This window comes from Myotis brandtii, unplaced genomic scaffold (assembly GCF_000412655.1).
Source record: "Myotis brandtii unplaced genomic scaffold, ASM41265v1 scaffold115, whole genome shotgun sequence".
NCBI lineage: Eukaryota > Metazoa > Chordata > Mammalia > Chiroptera > Vespertilionidae > Myotis > Myotis brandtii.
The window spans coordinates 10582591-10610187 of NW_005353967.1; the positions used below are offsets into that span (position 1 = coordinate 10582591).

At 36.0% G+C, this 27597-nt stretch overlaps 1 protein-coding gene across 2 annotated transcripts in view; it reads left to right on the top strand.

The window, feature by feature from the left end:
* The window catches only part of CWC27 (CWC27 spliceosome-associated protein homolog), a 187968-nt gene that overhangs the window by 28987 nt on the left and 131384 nt on the right, over positions 1 to 27597 (top strand). For both annotated transcript variants that reach the window (XM_005857933.2, XM_014548989.1), the window contains exons 8-10: positions 2183 to 2262; positions 3258 to 3291; positions 6445 to 6602. In XM_005857933.2, the coding sequence (XP_005857995.1) occupies positions 2183 to 2262; positions 3258 to 3291; positions 6445 to 6602 (272 nt within the window). The remainder of the gene's footprint in view (positions 1 to 2182; positions 2263 to 3257; positions 3292 to 6444; positions 6603 to 27597) is intronic.

Consider the following 27597-nt stretch of genomic DNA (forward strand, 5'->3'; position numbering starts at 1 on the left):
TTACTGTTTTAAAATGTATATAATAACCAGAAACAGAGTCAAGTGTCTTTTACAATGACTAAGAACAATTTGCAGTTTTAGTAGTTGCATGAAATTAAATATTTCTAGAGGACTTGAAAATAATTGTTTCATTATTCATTTGCTTATCAAGTTTCTTTTTTCAGTGACTCCACAGTGTTAAGCTTTATTCCAGAACCAGTCTAACATCACAAGTTAATAATTGGTGAAGTCTGAATTGAGGCTTTACTTTATGTGAAAGGAGAAATAAGATAGAGTCCCCTCTGGTTTATGGATTATCAGTGTGGGATTACAGACACCGCTTCACCCCACTCATTTATTCGTGACAAGGCGCCTCTCCCACGTGGGTTCACTTTCCTTCATTATTTATTTCAGTATCTTTCTACTACCTGATAAAAATCTCTTTTAGAATAATAGAATTTTATAGCTCAAAGGGATCTAGTCCAACTTCCTTTCTTTATAGATGGGGAAACTAAGACTCTGGTTAAGTGACTTTCCAGACGGACTCATTTCCTTTTTGATAGGATTGCATGATAGGGGGGTGCCATAATGACACATCTTGAGTTCAGGAAAGCACATTGTCAGAGTCTCTCGTATTCTTGTGGACAGCATGAGGAAATGTGATCCGGGAGATAGTACAGTCAGATGGATTTATAGCTGATTGAGTACTTCTGCCCAAAGAGTGCTTTGTTGTCAATCTGTGCCTGATTATTTGAACTAGTCAGTTGAAATATAATAGGAGCACATGTAAATTCTATACTTGAGTTTAATGAAATCAGCTGAATAGGTATAAGACTTAATAGCCTGTAAGCCCTGGTTGAATTATTAAGAGAGTAAGGTCTCTGGAATAAGGAATTTAACATTCTTTGCATTTTTGCTCACAGTTGCAGCATTTTGTTCAGTTCTGAACACATTTAAGAAGGATGTTGACAAACTAGCTGCATCCAGAGGCTAAGAGGGTCATGAGAAGGATGGGGATGATACCAGAAACCATCTCACATGGGGAATGCTTGAGGAACGCGATAGACTTTGGAGAAGTAAAAACTAAGTGAAAATGTAATCCTAGGCTTCACGTATTTGAAAGGTTTTTGTCTGGCAGATGCCTCCCTTCATATTGCTTTCTTAAATAATAGCTTTATTCAATTGTCTGTATTGGTTTAAAGTTTATTCCTGAATCTTTGTGTATAATTTAAATTCAAATGTCATAAAATATTTTCAAATGAAAGCTTATAATCAGACAAGTCATTTTTATGAGGCAAATTAAATAGTAGATTTCATTATAAAAGAATCTCAATAATTAGATTTTAAAATAGTGATTAAATTGTACCACATTTACAATAGTGATGCATATAATATTTCTTTTACTTCAAGATGTTCACATTTTTTACTCCAAATGCAGTTATAAAAAGGCTTTTTTTTCCTCACCCAGAAAAAGTTATATTGATAGAGAAATATCTTTCAGAAGGGAGGGGAGGAAATGAGGAGTAGGAATAGAGTACTGTAGCACAGTGCCTGGCACAAAGTATATATTTAATAGTAGGAGTAGTTGCTATTTTACAGTTCTATTTATATCTTCCTATGACTTGTTTCTCTACTAAAATATAAATTTATTGAGCACATGAACTTTGAAAGTAAAGCATTTATTAAGCATTTGGTCATTGATGAATGTTGTCATACTTGAGAGGCTCTTCCCTTTTGTGTTTTCTGCTTGTTGGATAGTATCTCATAGGTGCACTCATCTGGTTGCTTGGGCACATTTAAAAAGTGGTTCTGTGCAATGTAAAGAATATACTTGGAGGATAATAGTGTACATTTATTTCAAATTACTCATGATTTATCTTCTGCGTTTTAATATCTGGGTCAAATTAATTAGTTTAGCTGTATGTAAATCTTATGATGGTTCAGTGTTTGGAAATAGTAATCAATAAACTTATTTTCAAGGATATGTCACTTTTTGAAAGAAAAGATGTTTCTAAAATAATATTTTCAGCCAATTCAGTAAGGTTCTCATTTATAAAGCTTGAGTTTATACTGACATTTTCAGGAACACATTTCTTTTACTGACCACATTTATCGGTACTAAATTTTATGTAAATTTGTTCACTTGTCCTTTTGGAAGACTGTTTTCCCCCCACTCATGATTTTATCATGCATTCCTTTCTAGAGCATGAAGGGGAAAAGCAAAAGTAGTCACGACTTGCTTAAGGATGATCCACACCTCAGTTCTGTTCCAGTTGTTGAGAGGTTGGTATGGTACTAGTGTGATTCTAAGTTCTCATTTTCTGGCTTAGATAATTTATAACTTCCTTTGTGAGTAAGCAGTTGTTTCTCATATGTCAAATTTTTTTTCAACCCAGCCAAAAAGCTAAAGCATTTTGACAGTGGAGGTAGTAGAGCTTCTCGCATATGGAGAACAGCACTATAGTCACTTTCACTCCTCTTGCTATCTACTTCAGTTGAACTCATTAAATTTAAAATTGTTAAACTTTTAAATCTTGGAATAGTTTGAAGACTAGGGAAACTGTTTGCTTTAACACTTTTATGTTTAATTCAAAGTTGCTTTGCTAACTTTTTCCTTGGAGCATTTTTGTCTCAGTTGGTATGTTGGGTAAAAAAAATCAGAATTCAAGGGTTTTGTGAAAGTCACCACATTTGGGCCCAATCCATTGAGTATTATTTCTTATATATTAAAGGTGTTAACAGAAAATTATCTTACTATATTTGTTGCTTCTCTTTGAGAAGGGAAGATATCTTGCAGTTACATATAATTGCATGTGAAATATTGGGCCAGTGTCTTAAAGGGGGACTAAAATACTACTATACCAAGTTTAGCTCAGTTTCAAAAATTCTGTTTCAAAACAGTATTTTCTTAATATCATTGTATTTGAAGGATTTGATTTCATGAACCAGAATATGTCAAGCCAATGAGATAAATTGTTTTCTGCAGCCCTTTGTTCATAAAAATAGCATTGCTGATTTTTGTTTTGCAATTTTTCTTTTAATTCTATTGATTTTGTGTATGTGTTGATGGAGCATACCTCTTATTCTATTTATTAAAAAATGGCTCATTTTTAGTATGTTTCCAGTTACTCTAGAATGCCATTCTGAAATTTCTATATTGAAATAAGTTTTTGAAGTATTAGTCCAACAAAATATTCTAAATTTTTGGGTTATTGAATAATTTTATTACTTCCATTTTGAAGCTAAAATTTACTTGTTTTCCTTATTTTTTTTTGTAGTGAAAAGGGTGATGCAGCAGGAGATTTAGATGATGTAAGTATCTGTATATATAAAGAAGTAATATGCAGATTAGGTCTGTATGCTGTAAAGGTCACGACCAGCTCAGGAGGAGGGGCTGGGTGCGGCCCCGAGCCTGAGAGAACAACACACAGGCGCAGCCCGGAGCCTGAGAGAACAACACAGGAGCGCCGCTCCAAATCTCCGCAGTATGGCTGGGGGCAGGCCCCCAGCGGACACACACAGGGGTGCTTGCTCTGAGCTTCCACGGCGCGGCTGGGGGCAGGCCCCCCCCCGGACACACACAGGGGGGCGTGCTCCAAGCCACTGCGGCCAGACTGTGGCTTAGGCCCGCTCCCCACAGGGAGCGGACCTAAGCCATCAGTAGGACATCCCCTGAGGGCTCCCAGACTGTGAGAGGGGGCAGGCTGGGCTGAGGGGACCCCCTCCCCATCCAGTGCACGAATTTGGTGCACTGGGCCTCTAGTTTTATTATAAATATAGTTTGAACAATTTACAGAAAATTCAAAATTTTTATAAAAAATTAAATTGTTTTTCTTAAAAGGTTATATACAGGGTGTCCAAAACAAATGTATACACACTTTAACAACTGATAGCTCAATTGATGTTTCTTACTTTTCAGATTTAACCCATTAGAATTAATAATTATTCAAAATGTGTATATATTTTTGGGGACACTCTGTATATTACTTTTATAATTATGCATATCAAATTTTGAAAAAATATGAAAGATTTTAAAAATATATTTTTGCTATTATAATATTTTCTTTCAAGTGTATGTCTACATGTGTGTGGAATCTTATATATTAATTTCTAGACTGTTTTTTCTCCCTATGATATAACATTACTTGAATAATCAAAATTCAGATGTTATTTTATTTTATTATGTTAAAAGTTGAAATGTTGATGCATGGATATCCTATATGATGTATGGGAAATACTTGGATCAGTCATTTATAGCAGTATTCCTTCTTTATACACACATTTCAGAAGATTCTCTTTCATGACTGTAGTTATCTTTATAGTTATACTGGCTTAAAGCTGATAAAAGAGAAGGCAGTTTTCTTTATGTATAAGAGATCAAGTTTTTCAAGTCATCTATTTGTCACTTTATGTAAAACCCATTGATCTGTGCATCGTATAATTCAGTAGGAAGTACATAGCTTTCTATGCATGAATACTATTGCCACAGTCAAAAGAGAGGGTTCTTTCTGATTATGGAGGGTAGAGAAAGAATGAATATCTAACCTGTTCAAGAAAATCTTCCTGGAAGAGATGATTGTGTTGTGTCTTATAGAAGAATTAGGCGTTAACTAGATCAAAAAAGGTGGTGAAGGTTCCCCTAGCTCAGAGAATAGCATATGCTAAAGCACAGTGACAAAGAGAGATTATCCTATCTAACAAAGAGGGAATATGCTAATTGACCCTCACACCATCGCAAACCATGGCGGCACCCTCAGCCAATAAGGAGGGAATATGCTAATTGACTGTCCTGCCCTCAAATATGGCGGTGCCCACAGCCAATAAGGAGGAAATATGCTAATTGACTGCCGCGCCCTCAAAGATGGCAGTGCCCACAGCTACAAGATGGCGGTGCCCAGTCCCCTCAGCCCCCCAGCCGCCCAGGGCCGGCCTGAGGCACAGACAAGCCTTGGATGGCAGCTGCCCAGCCACTCAGGGCCATCCCAAGGCTCATGTAACCAAGGCCGGCCGAGGCTTGCGCTGTCGGCAATGGCAGCAGCAGAGGTGTGATGGGGCGTCGCCTTCCCCTGATCGCCGGGTTGCATCCTGCCCCTGAGGGCTCCCAGACTGTGAGAGGGGGCAGGCTGGGCTGAGGGACCCCCTGTTCCAGTGCATGAATTTTCATGCACCGGGCCTCTAGTATCTTATATAGGAAGCACAAGCTGAGGTTAAAGTTTGAGAAGGAACTGGCCTTATGTAAGGAGCAGTGAGGAAGAGTATTGAAGGTAGAAGAAACTACATATACAAAAGGCTCTGAAGCAGGAGAGAGTTTGGTATGGAAGACCTAGGTCAATGGTTATCAACTTCTAGGGCTAAAGAATGTCTTAAACATCTTACTGAAAACATTCACAATTTCTGTTTCTCAAGATTTGGTTTGGAAAGACTGGGATAAGGGCTAGGATTTTATATTTTTTAACAAACAATCCAGGTTATATAGTCTGAGGACCAGACTTTGAGGACCATTGCTCTAAGAGTCTACAACCTCAAGTTAAGAATCTTGCCTCACTGTGACTCAGCTGATCAAAAAAAACAATAGAAAAAGATCCCCTTGAAATAGCATCTTTCTTATCCTCCTTTCTTTCCTCCCTCCCTTCCTCCTTCTTTTTCTCTCCACTCCTCTCTCTGTTGATGCTGGGAACTATTCTGGAAGTTGAAGATATAGCAGTAGGCAAAATGGTCCAGAATATTAGCTCTCATAGAATGCTTCCTCTAATTATGGAAGCAAGACAATAAACACATAATTAAGTAAAATGTAGGTCAGATGGGTGATAAATTGCTTTGGGGGGAAAACAGGGAGGGAGAATAGAGTACTGGAGGTGGGTAGGTGGTTCTGCCATTTTAATAGGGTGATCAAAATAAGTGTCACTGAGAGGGTAACATAGCAGAGATCTGAGATGAAAGAGCAAGCAATGCAGATAAATGGAATAAGGATGTTTCAGGCTGGAGAGAAATAACAACTCCAAAATTGGCTAGTGTGGCTGAGATGGAGCTGTATGACATCATGTCAGGGAGGTACAGATTGAGTAGGGTCTTGAGTGAGTTGGAGATCCACTGAAGGGTTGTGAGAAGAGGAGTAATTGCTGTGACAGATTATAGGAAGAAATCTCAGCTGTCCCATCTCTACCTCTTCTACTTGATCCCTGGTTGAGGTCAGCATGCTGGTGATACAGAAGGAGCACAGTTTACTGCACAGAGGGGCTGGGTGTGAATTGAGCAAACAGCCCTGACTGGGTTATCTCACACTTACATAGTTCACCCTGAGCAGAACTCAGGGGTATTCTCACCTGTAGCAGATTCTTCATTCAGCCTTTGCTAATTCAAAACCCAACAAAAAGAAAAACAAACCTGGCTTAAGATGCAATGAAGAGTCCGGAAGTGAAAGGGGAGATGGAATGCCCAGCACATACTCCATTTCAATTTCTACAGGATGAAGAATTTGAGGGTGCAGAGAATGATGAAAACATTGATGGTGATGAGAAGAACCTGATGAGAGAAAGAATTGCAAAAAAGTTAAAAAAGGACCCAAGTGCAAGTGTTAAATCAGCTGGAGAGGGAGAAGGGGAGAAGAAATCAGTTAGCCGCAGGTAAGTTGCTTATTGTGCTTCTAGGTATCAGAGTATTTGTCTTTTTATACTTCATTTTAAATTAAGATTGAGTCCTCTGTTCAACTTACTGTTTAAAATACTATTTCATAATGCTTGATATATGTACTAGTTGTGCTAAATTAGCCCATTTGGAAACCTAAAAGAAAATAGGCCAGTTTTAAAGTAATTACAGCAATGAATCAAATTCCACTTAATTTTTCTCTGATCTCATCTTTAAAATCCTCTATATAATTTGTTATATATGAGCAAGCAATATTTTAGCTAGATAGGGAAGGTTGTGTTTGTTTAATATCAATGAGAGCAGCAGAATAATTGTGTAGAATGAAAAGAGATGTCTTCAGATTCAGGTGAGTAAAATTTGTCAAAACTGGTTAAGGAAAATGTGTGGGCATGAAAGCATTTTTAAGTACCTTTTCAAGTCTGATTTATACCATATACCCCTCCTAATCTCTATGGTATTATAAAAAAATTTTAGCAAATGCCTGATAAAGAGTTGTTGAACTTTGTGACATTTTATTCTCCTGAAATTCCACTTAATTGAAAAATTCTCCTTTGTGATTCTATTATTACAACTTTATGGTATATGTTTTAAATAATATTGCTTTAAAAAGTAATACTATTTGGTTTTTTTTTTTTTGGATGGCTTACATTTGGGGATAACATAGGTGTAACTACATATAAACAACATTTTTTGTGGTTGTTTCTCACCCTCTTATAAAAAAAACTTAAAAAGTATTCCCATGTTATCATTGCTTAGCTCCCTTAATTTTTTTCTTTATGTAACTAGAAAAGTAATTTTCAAAAATTTTCACTGATGTTACAACCTTTTGCATTCAAAAATGGTACTTAGCAGTTACTTTAAATATCTTTTTTTTTCCAGCAACATTCACCTGACAAGTAATCACTGTTGAGTAATTTAATATAGTAGATTAACTTTGGGCCAGTAATAACTGAAGATTTTGGTGATTATACTTATTCATAAATGGAGTTGATGAGTCTCTCATCACCTTTCTTTTAGTCAAATCATGAATATAGTGAAGAATCCTTTATTTCTCTCTCTCATTCAAAACAGATTTTCTGCTTTTTAAGAACTATGAGTTAGGTTTGTAATGTGACAAAAATATATTTTTAATTTTAATAAATAAAACATATTTGCTGTTTAAATGTTTCCTTAAGTTTTCAACTTTATCTTGTGGGCCTTAATACACTTTCAAATACTTATGTATCCTCTAATTAATAGAACTTATAATTTAGCCAAGTTGAAGTTTCTGTAAGAACTAAAGAAAGCTTATTTAGCAAAATTGGCCTTAATAAACACCAAACATCTATTTGTAAGGGTTCTCTTTCCCAAATTTTCAATATTCACATCTTCTTCTCTCACTCCTTTATCCTGTTTCTCTCCTAACTACAAAGGAAAATAAAAGAAAAATAAGATCAGGAGAAAGTACTAATTTCTTAGGGAAAACACAGTTTTTCACTCTTTTTTTTATACATTTCCATGAGTATTAATTGCCATTTATTTTAAGAACAAAAAATTTCCAAAATATTACTGCTTTTGGTCAGTTATACTAGCTTCACTATAGTTTAAGTCTCAAGTGAGTTTTATGTTAAAAAAACAGAAAACCTCTAAGAGTCTTAAAAAATTGTAAGGTGGTGAAAAGGATATTTATATTTAAAGGGAAATCACTGTTCAGTCTAAGTTGAATTATAATGGAAATAGCTGCCAGCCAGCTAGGACATTAGTGTAAAATTATTATCTACTAGAGGCCTGGTGCATGGATTTGTGCACTGGGGGGGTGCCGGGGTGTATGGCCTGCGGGAATCAGCCGCAGTGGGAGCGCTGCTCATCCTGGTCAGCCGAGTGGCACTCCCACTGTGGGAGCACACTGACCACCAGGGGGCAGCTTCTGTGTTGAGCGTCTGCCCCTGGTGGTCAGTGTGCATCATAGCAACTGGTTGACCAGTTGTTCTGGTTGTTCTGCTGTTTGGTTCCTGGGTTTTTATATATATAGTTAGATTTAAAACTCAGTGATTTTGCTCTATACAAACTTTTCATCTGGATGTGCCTGAAGTATTCTATTATCCTTTGGTCAGTTTCTTTTTCAAGCAGGAGGGATCAGTGACTAGACTAGTCTACCAGCCCTTTCAGCAAGGAGCCACTTGGTATTGCTTTTATTGGTAAAGAAACATCTGGAATCTGTTAAAGCTGCTTATCACTTTGTATATTAAACCTACAGCAGGTTTGCTGAGTACTTAATATTTAAGCTGGGGAATGGTACTTAGCAATATAATTTTCAACAAATTTATATAGAGTACAGTCTTTCCTTAATAATCTATTCTCAGCAATGTCTCCAGTTGTTCCATTGAAAAGTATTCAGGAGTTCGAGAGAAATAAGTCCAAAGTTCTTCCTACCTCCTCTCCGTTCTTTTTTCTCATTATATTTATTCTGACTTCTTTAGGATTTTGGTCCCTTGCCTCCTCCCTTTTCTAAACGCATCAGTCTCACTCTCTTTCTTATTCAGCCCACCTTCTCTAAGCCTATATCTTGAGTACTGGATGTTGATGAGCAAAAGGACACAGCCAAGTACAAGCCCAGCCTTAACTGTGCCTGCAATACCTCTTTATTCCCCACTTCCCATGGTGCTTACTTCAACCCCAGCCTCACTCTCATCAGGTCACCTGGCAGCCTGTTCTGTGAACTAGGAGTACCTTCTTCAACTCATTCTTTTCTCTTAAAACCCTTGTGCTTTTCAGACCTTACGGTTTAAAGGTAGAGGAATCCCTCTGTCCTTTCAAAATGATCCCATTCTCTTTCCTTTGGCTTCAGTTTTCTCTCTTTCCTGGTTCCTTTCCTTAGGCTTGTGATTAAGCATCTTCCAGCATTCAAGAGTAAAAAGAAAATCATTCCATTTTATGTCCTGTCTCCACCTTCTTACTTTGCACTTATTTCTAAATACATATCATCGAGCTTTCTCCTCATCACTCCACTAAAACTCCTCTCACTAAGGCCACCTAACTGACAAATGTAATGGCTGCTTTCCAGTTTTCGTTTTTCTTGGTGTTTGTGCTGTGGATTTGACATATTTTTTATCTGTCCTTTCAAAACCGATCTTCCTCAAGAACCGAATTCTTAAAATGTAATCTGTGGGCCAATAGTATTAATATCACTTGGGGAGTTTTTAGAAATGCTGAGTCACAGGCCCCAGCTCACACTTTCCAAATCAGAATTTGCATTTTAACAGGATCCCCAGGTGATTTGTGTGTCTATTCAAGTTTGAGAAGCACTCCTCTAACATACTGATTTTTATCCCTAATGCTACTAGACTACTAGACTGATTCAAGTTTATAAAATCTTGACTCCAAGATCAGCAACTTGTAGGCACATTCTCTGACTCTCAGGGCATCTCTATTGCACCTTTCTCCACTTCTGTGATAGTTAGTATGACATTAGGTTACACTTTTCCCCCTCTTCCTGTACTTGTATTGTAATTTTCTTAAAGGCAGAGCTTGTGTCCCTTTATGTTTTATCTCTGTGGTCAAACATCATCGGTACCTAAATATTTGTATGAATGAATGAACAAAAAATGAGTGAATCCTTTATTGATAAATCAGTTTCTCTTCCAGATCTTGTAAGTAACTTGCTTGTATATATCACATGGGATTTGTTGGTTTGCCTATCCCTTGGCTGAGACTGAGCTCCTTCAGAGACTCTTATTATCTTTACATCCTCTGAGTCATATGCATTTAGTAATTGGTCATTAAAGTGTGTGTACTGAGTGGGTGAGTAAATGAATGAATACAGTTGTGATTCATTAGAGGAATGGTTTTCACTGGGCACTGCACATTAGATTCACTAGATTTCACTCCTGACTGGACATTAGATTCTTATTAGGTTAACATTAGATGCCTGGGCCTCACTCCCACAGATTCTGTCATTTTATCTGCAGTGAAGCCTGGGCACATCTTTTTTTTTTTTTTAAACTTTTAATTGAAGTATCATATACATACGGAATATATTTGTATAAGTTATATTTCATAGTACATATATCATAAACTTATACGGCTTGCTGAATTTTTATAAGCCAAAAACACCCATATACCCACCAAATACACCCATATACCCACCCAGATCAAGAAGCAAAACTGCTATTACCTGGAAGTCTCCCTCTTGCCCTATTCTGGTTATTTCCTTCCTCATCTTCTAATAATAGTAAACATTTTTCTAACTTCTAAAAACATACGTTAATTTAGGACAATAATTCTTTGTACTAGTAAAAGCGCTCCAGATAGTCTACTGTGTACCCAGAGTTAGAATCCTATTCCCCACCAAACATACACTCCCTTGGTTATTTCTGAGGCATAGAATAACATAGAAGTAGATTTTAAAAATTCTAGTGTTACCTCAGATCTTTTTTGTAGTCTAACAGGGATAAGACATTTATATCAACTAAAGTGAATTTCGATCTTTGAAAAAGATAAGGGCCAATATAGGAAATCAAGTAACTTTAGAACCGTGGTCGGCAAACTGCGGCTCGCGAGCCACATGTGGTTCTTTGGCCCCTTGAGTGTGGCTCTTCCTAAGCCTTAGGAGTACCCTAATTAAGTTAATAACAATGTACCTACCTATATAGTTTAAGTTTAAAAAATTTGGCTCTCAAAAGAAATTTCAATCGTTGTACTGTTGATATTTGGCTTTGTGGACTAATGAGTTTGCTGACCACTGCTTTAGAAGAAGGAAAATATGATATTTGAGTATTCCTAGTGTTTTTAAAAGATCTGTACTGGTAAGTATTTAAATCAGTCTCCTTGAACCTTTTCTGTATAATTGGATTACTTGAGAACAGGTGATCAGAATTTTTGGTGTGGGATCATAGACATTTTAAAAAGAACCCAAGTTATTCTGATGTGTACTCAATGTTATTGAAAGTTGGGGGAAATTGGAGTTTGTATTTGGAAAGTTCTATTTTAAACTTAGTGTAAAGAATCCTTTTCTTGCCTGTAGGTGGAGCTCAGCTGCTGCAAGTTAACCATGTAAACCAAATTGAGTTGTCTGCCCTACTTGTTTTTTGCATATGTGTATTGATTAATAATAAATGGCCAGTGAGCCTGGCTGGCATGGCTCAGGTGGTTGAGCATCGACCTGTGAACCAGGAGGTCATGGTTATATTCCTGGTCAGGGCACATGCCTGGGTTGTGTGCTGGGCCAGTTGGGGAGAAACATATTATCATTGATGTTTCTATCTCTCTCTCCCTCTCCCTTCTTCTCGGAAATCAATAAGAATATATTTTTAACAATGAAATAAATGGCCAGTGAAATCAGATGTAACAGAGAGTCAGAAATCAGTGGTTTGTTGTGATTTTTACAGTCATTATGGAAATTCTCTTTTACTGTATTATTTCTATCATTGGTAATTTTATTGTGATTTCTCTTCTAAATTATTTTCATCAAATTGAAATATAAATCAAAGAAATCTTGACACATACCATCATATCTCAATTATTAAAGCTTTGATAGTAATTGTTCAGGGTTAATTAGAGTAGTATTAGTTTTAGAGTTGAAACAGTTACTGTGGCACTACTCCTTTTTCATAAACCAGCTCTCTTATTTGGTAAAGTTAAGTAGGATTTATGTTTTACTCATGAGCTGTATTAGGTTGACTGAATGTGAAATATCTTACTGTAATGAAAGCATCAGGAATTTAGATATGAATATTGCAGTTGAGGTTAAAGATCTCATGAGTTGAAGTGAACTTTAAATTATGGAGCGAGGGATAATAGTCACGAACACCCCCAGAGGCCTGGGCGAACACCCAGATGAGCCGTTGCTAGTTTTAGTCTCTCACATCTCCATTTGTTAGGATTTCTTATGGAACTTCGAACCTCCCCGCTTCCTCCCAGTATTTCTAGCCTTCTCAAAAACATTAATAACCTTTCTCTTAGCTTTTCGGAATTTTTGGGTTTTAATATACTTCGAGTTCTGGTTTCTCTTACTTAATGATTAGACTTAGGAAGTACAGAGTTGTCTTTGTACATAAACTCTGTTTGCTTTAGCAAATTCAAAAAGATAGTACAACATTTAAATTTCAGAAATTTAATGATAGTACACATTTTATAGTGATTGTAAAAATTCTAAGAGAACCAATCAATGGACACAGACAGTAGGGAGATAAGGACTTGTGCTTGGGGGAGGAGGTGGCCGGGGAGAGGCCAATGGGGGAAAAGGAGACTCATGTAATACTTTAAACAATAAAGAATTAAAAAAAAAATCTAAAAGATTATGATAACAAGGATGGAAATCCACAAATATTCTAACAACCCTATTAAAACCTTTGGAATCTTTATCTCTAAGACAGTGATGGCAAACCTTTTGAGCTCGGCGTGTCAGCATTTTGAAAAACCCTAACTTAACTCTGGTGCCGTGTCACATATAGAAATTTTTTGATATTTGCAACCATAGTAAAACAAAGATGTATATTTTTGATATTTATTTTATATATTTAAATGCCATTTAACAAAGAAAAATCAACCAAAAAAATGACTTTGCATGTCACCTCTGACACGCGTGTCATAGGTTCGTGAAATTGAACAGCTCGAGCATTTCTGCTTTCTTTCGCCTTCTTTGCCTCAGGTGTACTTAAGCAAACAGTAAAAGGGAGTAAGGAAAAGAAACAACAATCTACATACTAGGTCATTGGTCTCTGAATAAAGAAAATTGCATTAATTATTTCTTTGGTATGAAGTAGTAGTGTTCCAGATGTTGTATTTTCATGACATATTTGGGTTTAACAGTAAATCTGAAGCTTTGGAGCAGTCCTAATTTTAATTAAGCTTGCATTTAGTAGCACTTGTTTTTCAGTTTTTATATGTTCTTTCCTGTCCAATCATTCTATTCTCAAACATATGTTACTCTTGTTGTGAGTCATAGTGCAGGAACTGCTGTGTGCCAGACAGTACTAGGCTCCAGGGACGTGAAAGTAAAGGAGAAAGGGCTTCTGTCTGCAAACTTTCATAATATAGTGTAAGAGTAAGAGCTAATAAACAATTAACTACAATTCAAAATGGAAGTGTGTGCAAAGAATCATGGAATCTAAGTAGACAATATATATTTCAGGAAAAACTCAAAATACCAGGTTAAAAAGGGTTGAATATAAAATTGCCATTTTTGTAGGTCAAGAAAAGTAAAATATCAACAATTTTGTAAGTTTCACCCCAATGCTAGTAAGATAAACACTTTTTTTGGAGCCATTCTTTAAAAGAAATAACATTTTAGCATTAAGTTAAATCCTTTAATGTTGCATAATCTCCGAATATAGATTAATGGTTGTTTTATTACTTTTACCTGTTATGTGTAAAATTTTGGAACAGTAGCAATTATAATATAAACCATACCATCATTTGGCATTTCTGGCAAGCTTTCATTTTCCTTCTGTTTGCATCTTTATAGCAAGAATTTTGGATATTCTGGACAAAACCATGCCTTTGGCTATTTGAAATAAAATGCCACTTTAAAAATGTCCAGTTAATTCATTGAGAACCTTAATCCATATCCAAGGAATCACCTATGAAATAAAACAAAACAAAAAATTCTTGAATTTCAGTTATATGCTTCAGAAATATGACAACCCTACTGTTTTTCCAATTAGATTTTGTAGGGCAGACAGGATGCAGTGAAATGCACATGTGGGGAGATTCTCCTGTCCCAGTGAAAAGGGGTACTTGCATCTCTTTAGAATGTGTTGATTTGTGTTACCCTTCAGTTATATTCTATTGCTCTTGCAGTATCATTTGTTTATAGGGAATGGAACTGTACTTTTGACATGTAGTATTGAGATTATGTGCAGAAAAACATTCTTTAAGTATTCAGCATTTGAGGAAGTGTTTTCTCTCTACCCTGGAACATATATAATCACGTTGGAATGTTTTGAAATGTTCATTGCTTTTCTGCCTTTCTTGTCTTCCTAATGAATTAATTCACCTGTAGATTAAATGGGCAAGTATAAGTTGGATAAAATGAAGAAGAAAAGGGCCACCCACGACACAAAGTTCTTTGTTTAGCACTAAGTTAAAAGCACATGAAATTACACAGGCCACACTCTATAAAACAAGAACTATTCAAATGACCTAGAGACAGATTTTAAAAATTTATTTGATTTTTACAAAATGCATATCTTAGGACCCACTCCCTTCAGACAAACCAAAAAAAAAAATCTCATTCAGTATGTCTAGCATGTGATTTGCTCATAGTTTTTGTAGCCTATTAATTAGTGATAAAATTACACGTTATTTAACCTTTTCTTGTATATTGGGAACATAAGTGAATAAAGGTAAATAAGGTTAAAAAGCAAGTTTGGATCTAAATTATCAAGATTAATCTTCTAAATGAGTGGCTTTTGAGAGGGGTAATATTATTCTCATTTTATTTTATTTTTTATATTTTTATTTAGTTTTTAAATCTTTATTGTTGAAAGTATTACATATGTCTCTTTTTTCCCCCCTTTGACCTTTCCCCCCCTGCCCCTGCCTCCCTCCCTAAGCCTTCACCACCCTATTGTCTGTGTCCATGGGTTATGCATATATGCATATGAGTTCATTGGTTGATTTCTACCCCCCCACCGGCCCCCCATCCTCCCCTGCCTTCCCTCTGAGGTTTGACAGTGTTTAATGTTTCTATGTCTCTTGGTCTATTTTTGTTCATCAGTTGATGTGCTTTTGTTCTATTTTGTTAGCCTTACTGAATCTTTGTCTTTATTTCAGCTTGTCTTTTAAAAAGTGGACACAGTATATAAACTATTCAGTAATGACTTACTTTGAAGAGGAATCTCATAGAATTCATTAAAGTTCTTTCCTACCTTTTTGCCAATTTTGATATGTTAGTAATATTGGCTCTCTCCTCGCTCCTTAGTCTTTATTATTTAGGTATATCGTGTATATCAGTTTATTCAATATATGTTACATTAATATTGATTTCAAAGTGTTTACTATTTAATTGCACTTTTGAGAGTGTTAAACCTTAAATACGATTTCCATTATACTTTGAAGTATATCCATAGCTTCCTAGACTTTTAATGTAATTTTATATTTAATTTATTTTTCTTCTACTCACTTAATTTTTTAAAAAAAGATCCTTAATACATTTTCCTGGTACTGCTAATTACCAATGTTGTTATGGCAACTTACTCTGATTTCTGTTTTAAATTTTATGATATTGATTTAGCTGCTTCTTTAAAGAACTCTCTTGTTTAAACAGTCTTGTTTATTATATGATAATGGGTAGGTTTCTGTGCCTACTGAAAAGCATTTTTCTTATGGTCAAAGGCAGATATTAATTGGCATATGAGTTTAAGTACTGAATTTTTTTTAAATTTGTATTTTCAATTTGTTCTAGAAATTCATTAGATCAAAGGTATATATGTACTCAACAAATAGGAAGTTAGAATTATTCTCTAATGTATATTTGATTTTCTTGATTCTATGAAAAAGAATGTTTTCTTAACTTGTTAAGTTACATAATGACTTCATGGCAATTTCTTCTTCTTTTTAGATAAGTATTTACCTTTTTAGTTTTATTAATCATTACAAATTAATAGAAAATTTCCGGATATGCTTATTTGTTCACAATATTGACAGTAACTTGAAATTCCTTAAAGAGAGGGTTGTTTAAGGGAGTTAAAAAGAAAACCCTTGGCTTGGCTTCAAAGAGTTTAGAAAGATATCTTGTAGGCATCAAAGACGAATGTTGCGATTGTATTTTATATCCTGCTGCTATTCGGTAAGACTCCGTTTTAGGTGCAGGTTGTATGTACTTGCCCGGTCCCCAGAAAAAGAGATTTGTGGCTGACCTGTGAGAGTACATTTGGTGTGATAGGAGGTGGGAATGTCTAACCCTGATGCTGCTGGAGAGGAGCCTAGAGATTGAAGGCTAGGATAACATAGCAAAGTTATTCACCACCCTTAATTTTTCGGCTTCATGCTCATTATTATCAGGATTTATCAGTATTCCAGTGAAGTTTTAAAAATCATGTTTTATTCCTTTTATTGTTTTATACTATGCTATGTAGGATGGAAAAAATGTTGGAACAAAATGTGTTTGCATTTTAGTAGATATCGAAAGGCCTTTGCACATAGTTTTTGTAGCAAATTAATTAGCGATGAAAATACCCATTACTTAATTGTTGCAGAAGACACTGGTCACCGTACTCTAGGGAAGTCAAGTGAGAGGGTCCCTTCTCTTGGCCAAACTAGCCAACAATTTTCAGTAGGAAGAAAGGGACTTGCACTTAACACTTGTTATAGTACTTAAGCACAGCCTGCAACAAAAATTAAGCACCTATGACCCTGAGATGGGTTAACAGCCTAAGGATGGTTGACTTGCACAATCACTGCTTTGAGTTTTGGTGTTATGGCCGTAATACGGAAGGTTTCAACTACCTTAATTCCTGGAATTAGATGGAGCCTTTTACAATGTCCAGGAGCTCCTACTCACTCAAAGTACTTTTCATAAAACACTGATTAAATACTGTTTATTCCATCAAAAAAAGCATAAAAATCACTTGTGTGTGAGAAAATTAATTTGCTTGTTCTTTTTAAAAGTTTAAAAAACATTTTAAGAATGTAAGTTCATATTGTATATTGTATGTATCTTTGAATTATTCTTTTTAAAAACACTGTAACTGCTGAGGCTTAGTATTAATCAACACCTGGCACCTACACCAGGTTAAAACAAAATGCAAACATTAAAACCTCCTATGAAGCTATAAGTCTGACTTGGAAGTAGAGTATAGCAAAGGGATTCACCTCATCTGGCTCTTTAAGGTGAAAAGCTCCCAGTTCCCTGGCACAGCAGGCGCCTCGCCTTAGTGTCTTATTGCATGCTGCCACGTTCTCTTCTGCTTCACATTAGCCAGGTTCTGCTTAAGTTAGCCTTTTTGTTGTTACATACCCTTCTATGATATGTATGATACCTTCAACTAGAGGGGTTATTTAAGTATATGCTGTTTACCAAAATCTAGAGATTACATGCTTATTAAATCTTAAACAGAAAAAAAAAGATGGCTAAAGAATAGAGATAATGGAACAGAATACAGAGCCCAGAAATAGACTTACACAAATATCATCAACTAATTTTTGATAAAAGTGCAAACATAATTTGATTGAGAAATGATAGTCACTTCAACAAATGGTGCTAGAACAATTGGAGGTCTTTATGCAAAAACAAACAAAAAAAATATGAACTTTAACACATACCTCTGACTTTATACAAAAATTAAGTCAAAAACTACTAAGCTTCTGAAAGAAAACCCATGAAAAAATCTGTATGGACCAAGGTTTTATAGATTTTTAGACACACAAAAAAAAACCCCACATGAAAGTCACTGATAAATTGGATTTCATCAAAATTTAAAAATTTTGCCCTGGTCTGGTGGCTTAGTTGGTTGGAGCATCGTCTGTACACCAAAAGGTGTGGGTTCGATTCCTGGCCAGGGCAATACTTAGGTTGGGGTTCAATTCCCATTGGGCACTTATGGGTGGCAACTGATTGATGCTTCTCTCCTTCTTTCTCCCTTCTTGTTCTCTAAAAATCAATAGAAACATCTCCTCAAGTGAGGATTAAAAAGAAAAAATTTTAAAACTTTGGCTCTGCAAAAGATGCTGTTAAAGGGATGAAAAGACAAGCTGTAGACTCGGAAGCATTATTTGCCAATCCCACATCTGATAAAAAACTTGTATCCAGAATATATAAAGGACTCTATTGTTTAAAACTCAGCAATATAACAAACAAACCAGTTTAAAAATTGGACAAAGGGCCCTAGCTGGTTTGGCTTAGTGGATAGATCATCAGCCTGTGGACTGAAGGGTCCTGGGTTGGATTCCGGTCAAGGGCACATACCCGGATTGCTGGCTCCATCCCCAGTAGGGGACATGCAGGAGGCAGCCAATCAATGTTTCTCTCTCATTATTGATGTTTCTCTCTCCCTCTCCCTTCCTGTCTGAAATCAATAAAAAATATATTTTAAAAATTTTGGACAAAAGATCTGAACATATATTTCACCAAAGGTATATATAAGGCAAACAATATATGAAAATAGTTTATATGTACATTCTAACTGAGATGGATGACTATTATAAGCAAAAAGGGACTTAAAAATTTCTTTGTGTTGTTACTTCACAATACATGTAGTGAATAAGGAGCTAGAAAAAAAAGGTAAAACCTTATTTCTTTTTAAATCTGGAATTTAATTATTTCTACCTATAGGGAACATAGAGCTTAGTTTCTAATGCTGGCTCTTAGTTTTGTATTTTACATAAAATCCTGAAGTTGCCTACTAAAGCATAGAAGAGTAGCATTGCAAGAGTAGGGAAGAATGGTGAAGCTAGAGGGCGTTCTAGTCTTCCCTTAATTGTATTTGCAAAGTTTAACTTATTCAGGATTACTCTCCAAGTAATGGACAATCTAAGATTTAAGCTCAGATACATTTGACTTACATGCCATATTATACCTCCCCTGAGATGCGGCATAAAGAATGAGATATTAGAATGATGGACCAAGGATGCAGATAGTATATGCAAGGGGATAGGTGAGAGTTTGATATCCTGATAACTGAGGGAACTTGTGTACATATGGACACAAATCTGTAGGAATTATGGTATAAGTATTAGAGAAGTAGACTGGGGCCAGATCAAGATGGGCCTTGTACTGGCATATTGAGAAACTGGACTTTGACCTCTAGATGGTGGAGAACAATATAAAGGTTTAAAATTGGAAAGTGACATGATTAGGTTTTTGTCTTAGAGGGCTCACTGTGGTAGTAATGTGGAAAATAAATTGGAGGTAGCCAAGACTATAGGTTGAGGAGACTAACTAGGAGATTGCTTTAATGGTCCAAGTCCAGACAAGACATGATGAAAGCCTCAATTAAGACAGTGTTTTGTTTCTTGGGTAATTTGCATTCAAAAAACATTTCTTTTCAAACATCTACAATATGCATGTAGTAAATCCTGTATAATAAAAGGCTAATATGCAAATTGTCCCCTTGATCGGGAGTTCGACCAGGAGTTCAACCAGGAGTTTGACCAGGGGGCAGGGTAGGTTGGCCAACCACCTGCAGCCCCTCCCCCCAGCCAGCCTGGCCCAATCAGCCCTTATCGGGGTGGGCCAGTGGACCCCACCCGTGCACAAATTCATGCACCGGGCCTCTAGTATAAAGATAAAGAAATATAATACTCTTGCCCACAGCTCAGCTGAGGCAGATAGATAGCCATCTGTACTCACAATGAACTCTATATAGAACAGAGGTTCAGAGAAAATATTGCAACTTCTGGAGGAGAGAGAGATTAATTTTGATTTTAGGGATCAGGAAGTCTGCATGTATGCATACTAGATAGCATTAATACTAGGCCTTGAAGAAGAGTTAGAGTTTGAATAAGAGGAAATGGGTGGGAAAGGGAATTTCCAGTAGAGGAAACTGAGAAAAGTGCAGCGTGTATTTGAAGAACAATCTGTCATGATCAGAAGAGAGGATGTAGTTGGAAATAAACCTGGAAAGATAGGTTGGGACCAGATTATTGAAGTCCCTATCAGAATACTGAAAGCAAATACTCATTTTGCTTGATTTATTTGTTAATTCAAGTGTATAGCTAAACATAGATCAACTACTTTTTTCAATTAGAGTAAATTTGAGAGATTCAAGGTTGGGTGAATATTGGATTTCTACATTTTTGGCGGGGAGTAATACAAGTAGAAAGGTTTGGTGAGATTACTATATTAGATGATTATGTTTATTTTACTTTTTATCATTTGAAAATGAATACCAAATCCCTATAGTAAATAAGGTGGTAGTTTAGGGAAGAGGAATGAATCTACCTAGTGGCAAGATGAAAACAAATTTTACTTCTAGCACTATGCTAAAAATGTTATTTGTATAATGAATCTTTTTAAAAATATATTTTTATTTACTTCTGATAAGAAGGGAGAGAGAGATAGAGGTAGAAACATCAATGATGAGAGAAAGTCATTGATCAACAGTCACCAGCATGCTTCCTACTGGGGATTGAGCCCATAACCCATGCATGTTCCCTGACCCAGAATCCTGGTCCTCCTGGTTCATAGGTCCACACTCAACCACTGAGCCACTCCAGCCAGGTTGTGTAATGAATCTTACTCAAATTTAATGACAACTGTGATCTATGAAGACTCAGATTCTGATCCCAGCATCATTTACTCTAAATGAGATCTGAACAAATCAACATTTCTGAACCTGTTTCCTCATCTCAATAGGGATGTGATCAGGCTGAATGAAATACCATAATTATGTGAGACTACTTTTAAAACATGATGCCATTGATGGCCTATGATTATAGAGTTTAAATCCGTTGATGCTGCACAATGCAACCTTCTCATTTAACAACCATAGAAGAACACACTTTTTGATACTCCCTTTCAACAATGGCATATTTCAAAAAAAATGAAAAATTAATTTGTCAGGAAATTAACAATAATTATTATCAATAGGATTTATGGCAACCAGAGTAGTCTTTAAGGGGATGTATGTATTTAAGGGATGTGACACCAATGAAGCAGAAGAGATGAACTCCATCCATAGGGACATTTTGGAGAGATGAGCCAAGCTTACCTAGAAAGAAAAGTAGTCACTGCTGTCCTTCATAAACATTCTGGTTCTCTCACCTTCTACACCCGTCTCTTGAATACGGAGAATGTGCTTTGTATAGATGTGAATATTGCTAAAATCATGCTCCTATAAAACATGAATGCGTGAAATTACTTAAGACAGTAATACATTAAAAAGTTCCAAATGGCATAGACAGACTGAGTACTCTAAATACGTAGGAAATTCCAAGTAAAATGTTGTTAAGTCAGATGAGGTTAATTGGTATTCCTGAAGGTGTGGGTTAAGGCAGGTTTATTCTTCCAACAGCCAGAACCTCAAGTGGAATATGTAGATTACAGGAGAATTCTGCTAGTAAAAGAAATGGTCTCTTCTAAATTAATAGGCATGCTAATTTGTTATATTTTAATTAAATTGTAAATTACCATTTTTTATTTCATTTGTTTCATTTTGAATATTTATAAAAATGGAAGCATTATTTTTTGGAACATCCTGTTTATAACAAAAACATAACTTCATAAAACAAAAATAGCATGTGTCTACAAATGTGATTATGGACATGTTCACTTAAGGAAACAAATTTAAAAGATAAATTTCTAATTTTAGCTCGTGTAGGCAACTGTTTTACTTTAGAAAGATAAATGTCCTGCTGAAAATTCACTGGTGACATTTATTGCTCAGGAAAGCATGTTGTTTTATTTTTTCCTTCTATGTGTTTTTTAATATAGCACTTAAAATCTTACTAAACAAAACAAACATAAAATGTCACTTTTTAAAATGAAGTACTAGTAATAAAGTTTTCCTGTCTACTCTTAACATTGTGATTCTGCTTGAATATTTACAATATTAAAATTTTGGTATGCTAAGAGTTTTAAGATACAGCTTAAGTGTTTTAAGATAGGTTTTTAAAGGTTTCTTTTCCCCCAAAATTTACTCGATAAACGAAGTATTTTTATGGATTGACATGACTTGATTTTCTGCATTTGATGAGATGATTGGTAAACAGGCTACTGAAAACAGTTGTGTAGATTGTGACCAGAAAAAAGGGGGCTTAGCCAGAAAGTGTGACCTGGAGTTCCACTCCAAGCCAAGTGCGTTGGTGAAGGGCCTCATTAGTCTCAAGGAATGGGTGCCTTTTTCTAATCTTTCAGCCAAGAAAAAATGTATTTATATCCTTGGAGGTTCCCACAGAGGGGGTGGCTTTTTCTAATTCACATAAAGGCACTTCATGTGCTAAGCCTGTGGGTAAATTTAGAAGTAAAAGATAATGAGCAGGTAGATATGGTGGTCTGTTTGCCAGTGGTTACTGTGGCACAAAGGCCTAGGTGTGGCAGGTTTTAGTGACATAAGGCAACTTAGAGACAGTGAATTGCAGTAGGAAGAGCTCTGGGAAGGGGTTTTAAAAGCCAGGGTTCTAGTCCTTGTACAGGTTTTTTCCCCAGCTGTTTGGCCTTGGTGTTCTTTTTTGAAAATGAAAGGTTTGAACTACCTTCCATCTTCAAGGTTACATCCACCACAATTTATGTGGAAAGTTTTATCCAGAGCATGGTAAGCAGTGAGAAGTTGGAGCTGGGAATTTTCCAAATTAGCACACCTTTGATGTCATTAAAAGACCTTGAGATGTCTATTTAAGTGATCTATAATAGTAAGTCTTGAAATCAAGCAGTCCTTCTGTCTACTTACTTTCTGTTTAATTTGCTTCTTTTCCTTCTCCTCTTCTCCCTCTTCTTCTTCTAGTCTGATTTGTTGTTACTGTTGTTTTGTTTTTTAGCTTCTTTTGCTGGAAGCTTAGATAGTTGATTCTAGACTTTCTTCTTTTCTACTAGAAGCATCTAAATTTCCCTCCAAGCACTGCTTTCTCTGCATTTTACCAATTTTAATATGTTGTTATAACAGTCTATTTTATGTGTCATATGCCTAAGCTATAGACCTTAGTTGTTCAATCAAACACTAATATAGTTGTTGCTCTGAAGATATTCTATAGATGTGAGTAAAGCCCATAATCAGTGACTTCATATAAAGGAGATTATCTAAGATATTCGGGGGTCTGATTCCATCAATTAAAAGACCGAGAAGCAGAGCTGAGGCTTCCCTGAAGAAGAAATTCCAGTCACAGTCATCCACAGCAGTTTGAAGTTGTGCTATGGGGGAGACTTCCAACTTGCCCTTCTTGATGTCCTACATGCTCAAATTCTTGGTCCAGATCTTTGGGATTTACTATTTACTGGTTATATATATATTCTACTAGTCCTGTTTCTCTGGTTGAACCTGGACTGATAGAAATGTGCTTATATCCTAAGTTTCCCTTGTACCTTCTTTTTTGACCTTTGGGTCAATTAGAAGTGTGCTGTTTATTTCCCAAATATTTGGGAATTTCCCAGATATTTTTCTGTTACTGATGTCTGAATTAATTTTTGTGGTCAGAGGACATATTCTGTATGATTTCAGTTATTTTACATTTACTGAGACTTATTTTTTGGCCCAGGATGTGGCTTATCTTGGTGCATGTTCCATGTGCATTTGAAAAGAATGTGTACTCTGCTATGGTTGTTTGGAATGTTCTAAAAATGACCCCAATATTTTTTATGGCACCTAGACTTGCATTTTAATGCTGTAATTGTACCTGGTAGCTTACAAATTTCCTTGATTGATCAAATTTTTTAAATGAACTTATTTCTGAATATCTAAAAGACCAAGCACTAAGCTCTGACTTTATTAATTATTTCAATTAGTAAGTTAACAGTTATTTTTAATTTTTTTCCTTGCTATTTGATTATTTGCAATAGGTCATATAGTATATGACAACTGTTAGGTATGTCTTTTGCTTTTAGTTTTATCCTATATAATACTTAGAAATCTTTCTGTTTCCTGCTGATTACCCAAGAATAAATTTTTAGTTGGTAAACTTTATTGGATGTGTACTACTTAATTTTCTTCAGAAAACTTTGCATGTGTGTGTGTGGCACTTTTGTTTTGTTTTCTTGGCCTAAGAATAAAGTACAAGGAAATGAAAAATCAAATCAGTATATTCTCCATTGGAACAGGTTTTTCCCATCTCTAAGAAAGCATTATTAGGGTTAAAATGGCCTTTTGAATTTTCAAAGTGTGTCTTTTTATTAAACCCAGTGAAAGAACAGTCCTATATAATAAGAGCTAATATGCAAATGGTCGTCACACCCTCACGCCCTCACGCCGTCATGCCTTAACTGCTCAGACACTCAACACTGGGGAGAGAGAAATGGGGACCAGCCAGGCACAAATGAGCTCGTGAGAGAGGAATGGAGACCAGCCAGGCTGCAGCATGGGAGAGGGACAAGCCGCCCGCCCCGCGGTCCCAGGTGCCAGCAGCTGCACCTGCGCCTGCGGCCCAGGAGAGGACAAGCTGGCCCGGGTCCTGGGTGCCTGAGGCTGGCCAGAGGGAGGGAATCCCGGGTCCGGGTGCAGGGCGAGGCAGAGGCGGTTAGGGGCGATCAGGCCAGCAAGGGAGCAGTTAGGGGTGATCAGGCCAGTAGGGGAGTAATTAGGGGCGATCTGGCAGGCATGCAGTTGGGTTAGGGGCAATCAGGCAGGCAGGCAGGTGAGCGGTTAGGAGCCAGTGGTCCCAGATTGCGAGAAACAGTCAGACATCCCCCAAGGGGTCCCAGATTGGAGAGTGTGCAGGCCGGGCTGAGGGGCCTCCAACCCCCCGTGCACGAATTTCGTGCACCGGGCCTCTAGTAAGTAAATAAAAGCAAGTCTTTGGATCCTTTTCTTAGAAGACTCCCCGCATTATTCCTTTAAATCATATGCTTATTATTTGTGATTAGTCTATAATTTATGTAATATATGCTATAAATTTCTATAATGGGTGGGAAATAGATTAGATGACCTGTTTAAGCTTTAATGAATTGAGAATATTCCTTACATTTGAGACTTGGATGGTGCCTGAGAAGCAATCTAAGATAGAATTTCACCAAGTCCCAGAACTCATTTTCCTGGAATTTATCCCATGTTATAAGCTGTTATACCATCTTTGTCTGGGATTTATTTTTCCATGTTATTCCTTTTCCCATTACCCTTAGTAATTGAAACTTGACAGTAGAAAAAGAAACTCATTTGTAGGAATAAAAATGTATTGTGTTATGATAGTAGAAAAAGTATTGCTTTGGAGTCAAACAGACCCAGTTTGGAATACCAGCTGTGCCATTTTTAAATTTAGGGCCTTTGGATGAATTATTTAATCTGAACCCTGGCTTCTTCATTTTAAAATAGTAATAAAAATACTTATTTTATCAGATTATTGTATGATGAGTTAGTAGCATTCCATAAATCATAGTTATCAAAATCACATCAGTTACATTTTCTTTTTCTATTTTCAAGATACCATGTACTTATATTATTCTATAATATATTTTCAGAATCTTTCAAGTGATTCTTTCTGAATACTATTTACTTTACTCTTTGAGTTTCTTAATTTAAGAAAAATGATTAATGTATAATACATTAAAAATGTTATTGATTGATTTTAGAGAGTGAGAGGTGGGGGGCCGGGGAGACAGACATTGATTTGTTGTTCCACCGATTTATTCATTCATTGGTTGCTTCTTTGTATGTGCCCTGACCACGGTCAAATCTGCAGTCTTGGTGTAAAGGGTCAATGCTCTAACCAACTAAGCTACCTGGCCAGGGCCTATAATACATTTTTTAAACATCTAGGATGAGTCATTTAGACTACTTTCATTTCCCCATCAAGTATCATTTAATCTTCTACCCCACTTAATCTTTCTATGCCAAATATTCACAGCAGCTAAATAGAATTATGAAAGTATAAAGTTAGATGATCCATATCAACTGTCTATGTCTCAGTTTCTTCATTTTACAGACAGAACTTTTAGAAGTTAAGTGACTTGGTCAAAATCATCTTGTTACTGTCAAACTAGGTAGTCTCATTGAGTCTGAATGTGAATCTGGCATTCTTTTTCCTATATTTCCTTCTGACATTCATCAGTTTATAATAACATATTAGATTATGTAAGTAGCTATTAACTTCACATTATTTTTCCTCTACTCACTAAATAGTTAATAAAAAGAATATGTGCAAGTAAAAGGCCAGGAAGCTGTCTAGCCAATGGTCATCTGATATATGGTAAATACCCAACCATTGTGAGAGGAATGAGTGAATGCTGAATCTATGATTCATATAAAAATCATGCCAGTGATTGTGCAAAATGAAAGTGTGATTTTTAGTATTTTTACATTTATTTAAGACAAATTTGATTACAAAAGAGTAATTAGGCAATGAATGTCAGTTCTCATAAAATGATTTTTCTTGATTTGGGCTTTTTAAAAACAGGCCTTATCTATACCTTTTAAGACTCATATGTTTTATTATTTTATTGTTAGATTATGTGTTAGGGCCAGGAAATTTAGTCAATTTCCAATTTTAGAATTATAGGCTCAATGTCAGGGCACTTACTGACTCATAGTATAAATGGATCATATTTGTAATTTTATTTGTTATTTAAAACTGAAGAAAATTTTCCTATGGAAACAGGCTGTATTTGATAATTGTTTTTTCCCAATTTGGGAAATTTAATTTGGGATCTATTGGAACACCACTAGGAAAAAAATGGTGTCAAGAAATAAATATGTAACCTATATTTGTATACATACACAAAAGTATGTGTGCATGTGTATAAATCTATGGAGTACCATTAGAACCACACATAAGGTCACACCTGCATTATTGTGGAAGTTATCCTAACAATATTTTCAATGACAAGTCTGAAGAAGGAGAATCATTTAAATCAGTCTATTCACTTAGTTTTTTAGTTAACAGTGAACATTTATTGAGCATCTGCTGTGTGATTATGGCATATTTTAAGAAGTTTCTATCTCAACTGGATCTTTTAAGGATGAATAAGATTTAAATGGATGGTATATATTATATTATCTTGTGCTTATATCAGTATTTGCTTTATATTTTAAATACTATCTGTTCGTGAATCATACATTTACTTTTGTGGTCTTCAAACATTCAGGAGTACTCAAATAGGTTTGCTGGTCATTTGACCCTCAGAGCTTTCTAATTTTTTATTATTTTCTGCTTAGTCAAAATACTACTTTTAAAAAATGCTAAATACCAGTTTCTTACATTATCTACACTAATAAAAGACAAAGATGCTAATTGACTGTACCTTTGCTATGCTCACCAGCCAATCAGAAGAGTATGCAAATTAACCCAACAAAGATGGCCGTTAAATTTGCATACTGCAGGCAGATCCCGCTGCAGGGTGGCAGCGCGATCCCCAGCTGCCGCCCACCATAGCGCGGGATCCGGGCCTGCCATGTGCGGCCCGGGGTGGGGGGA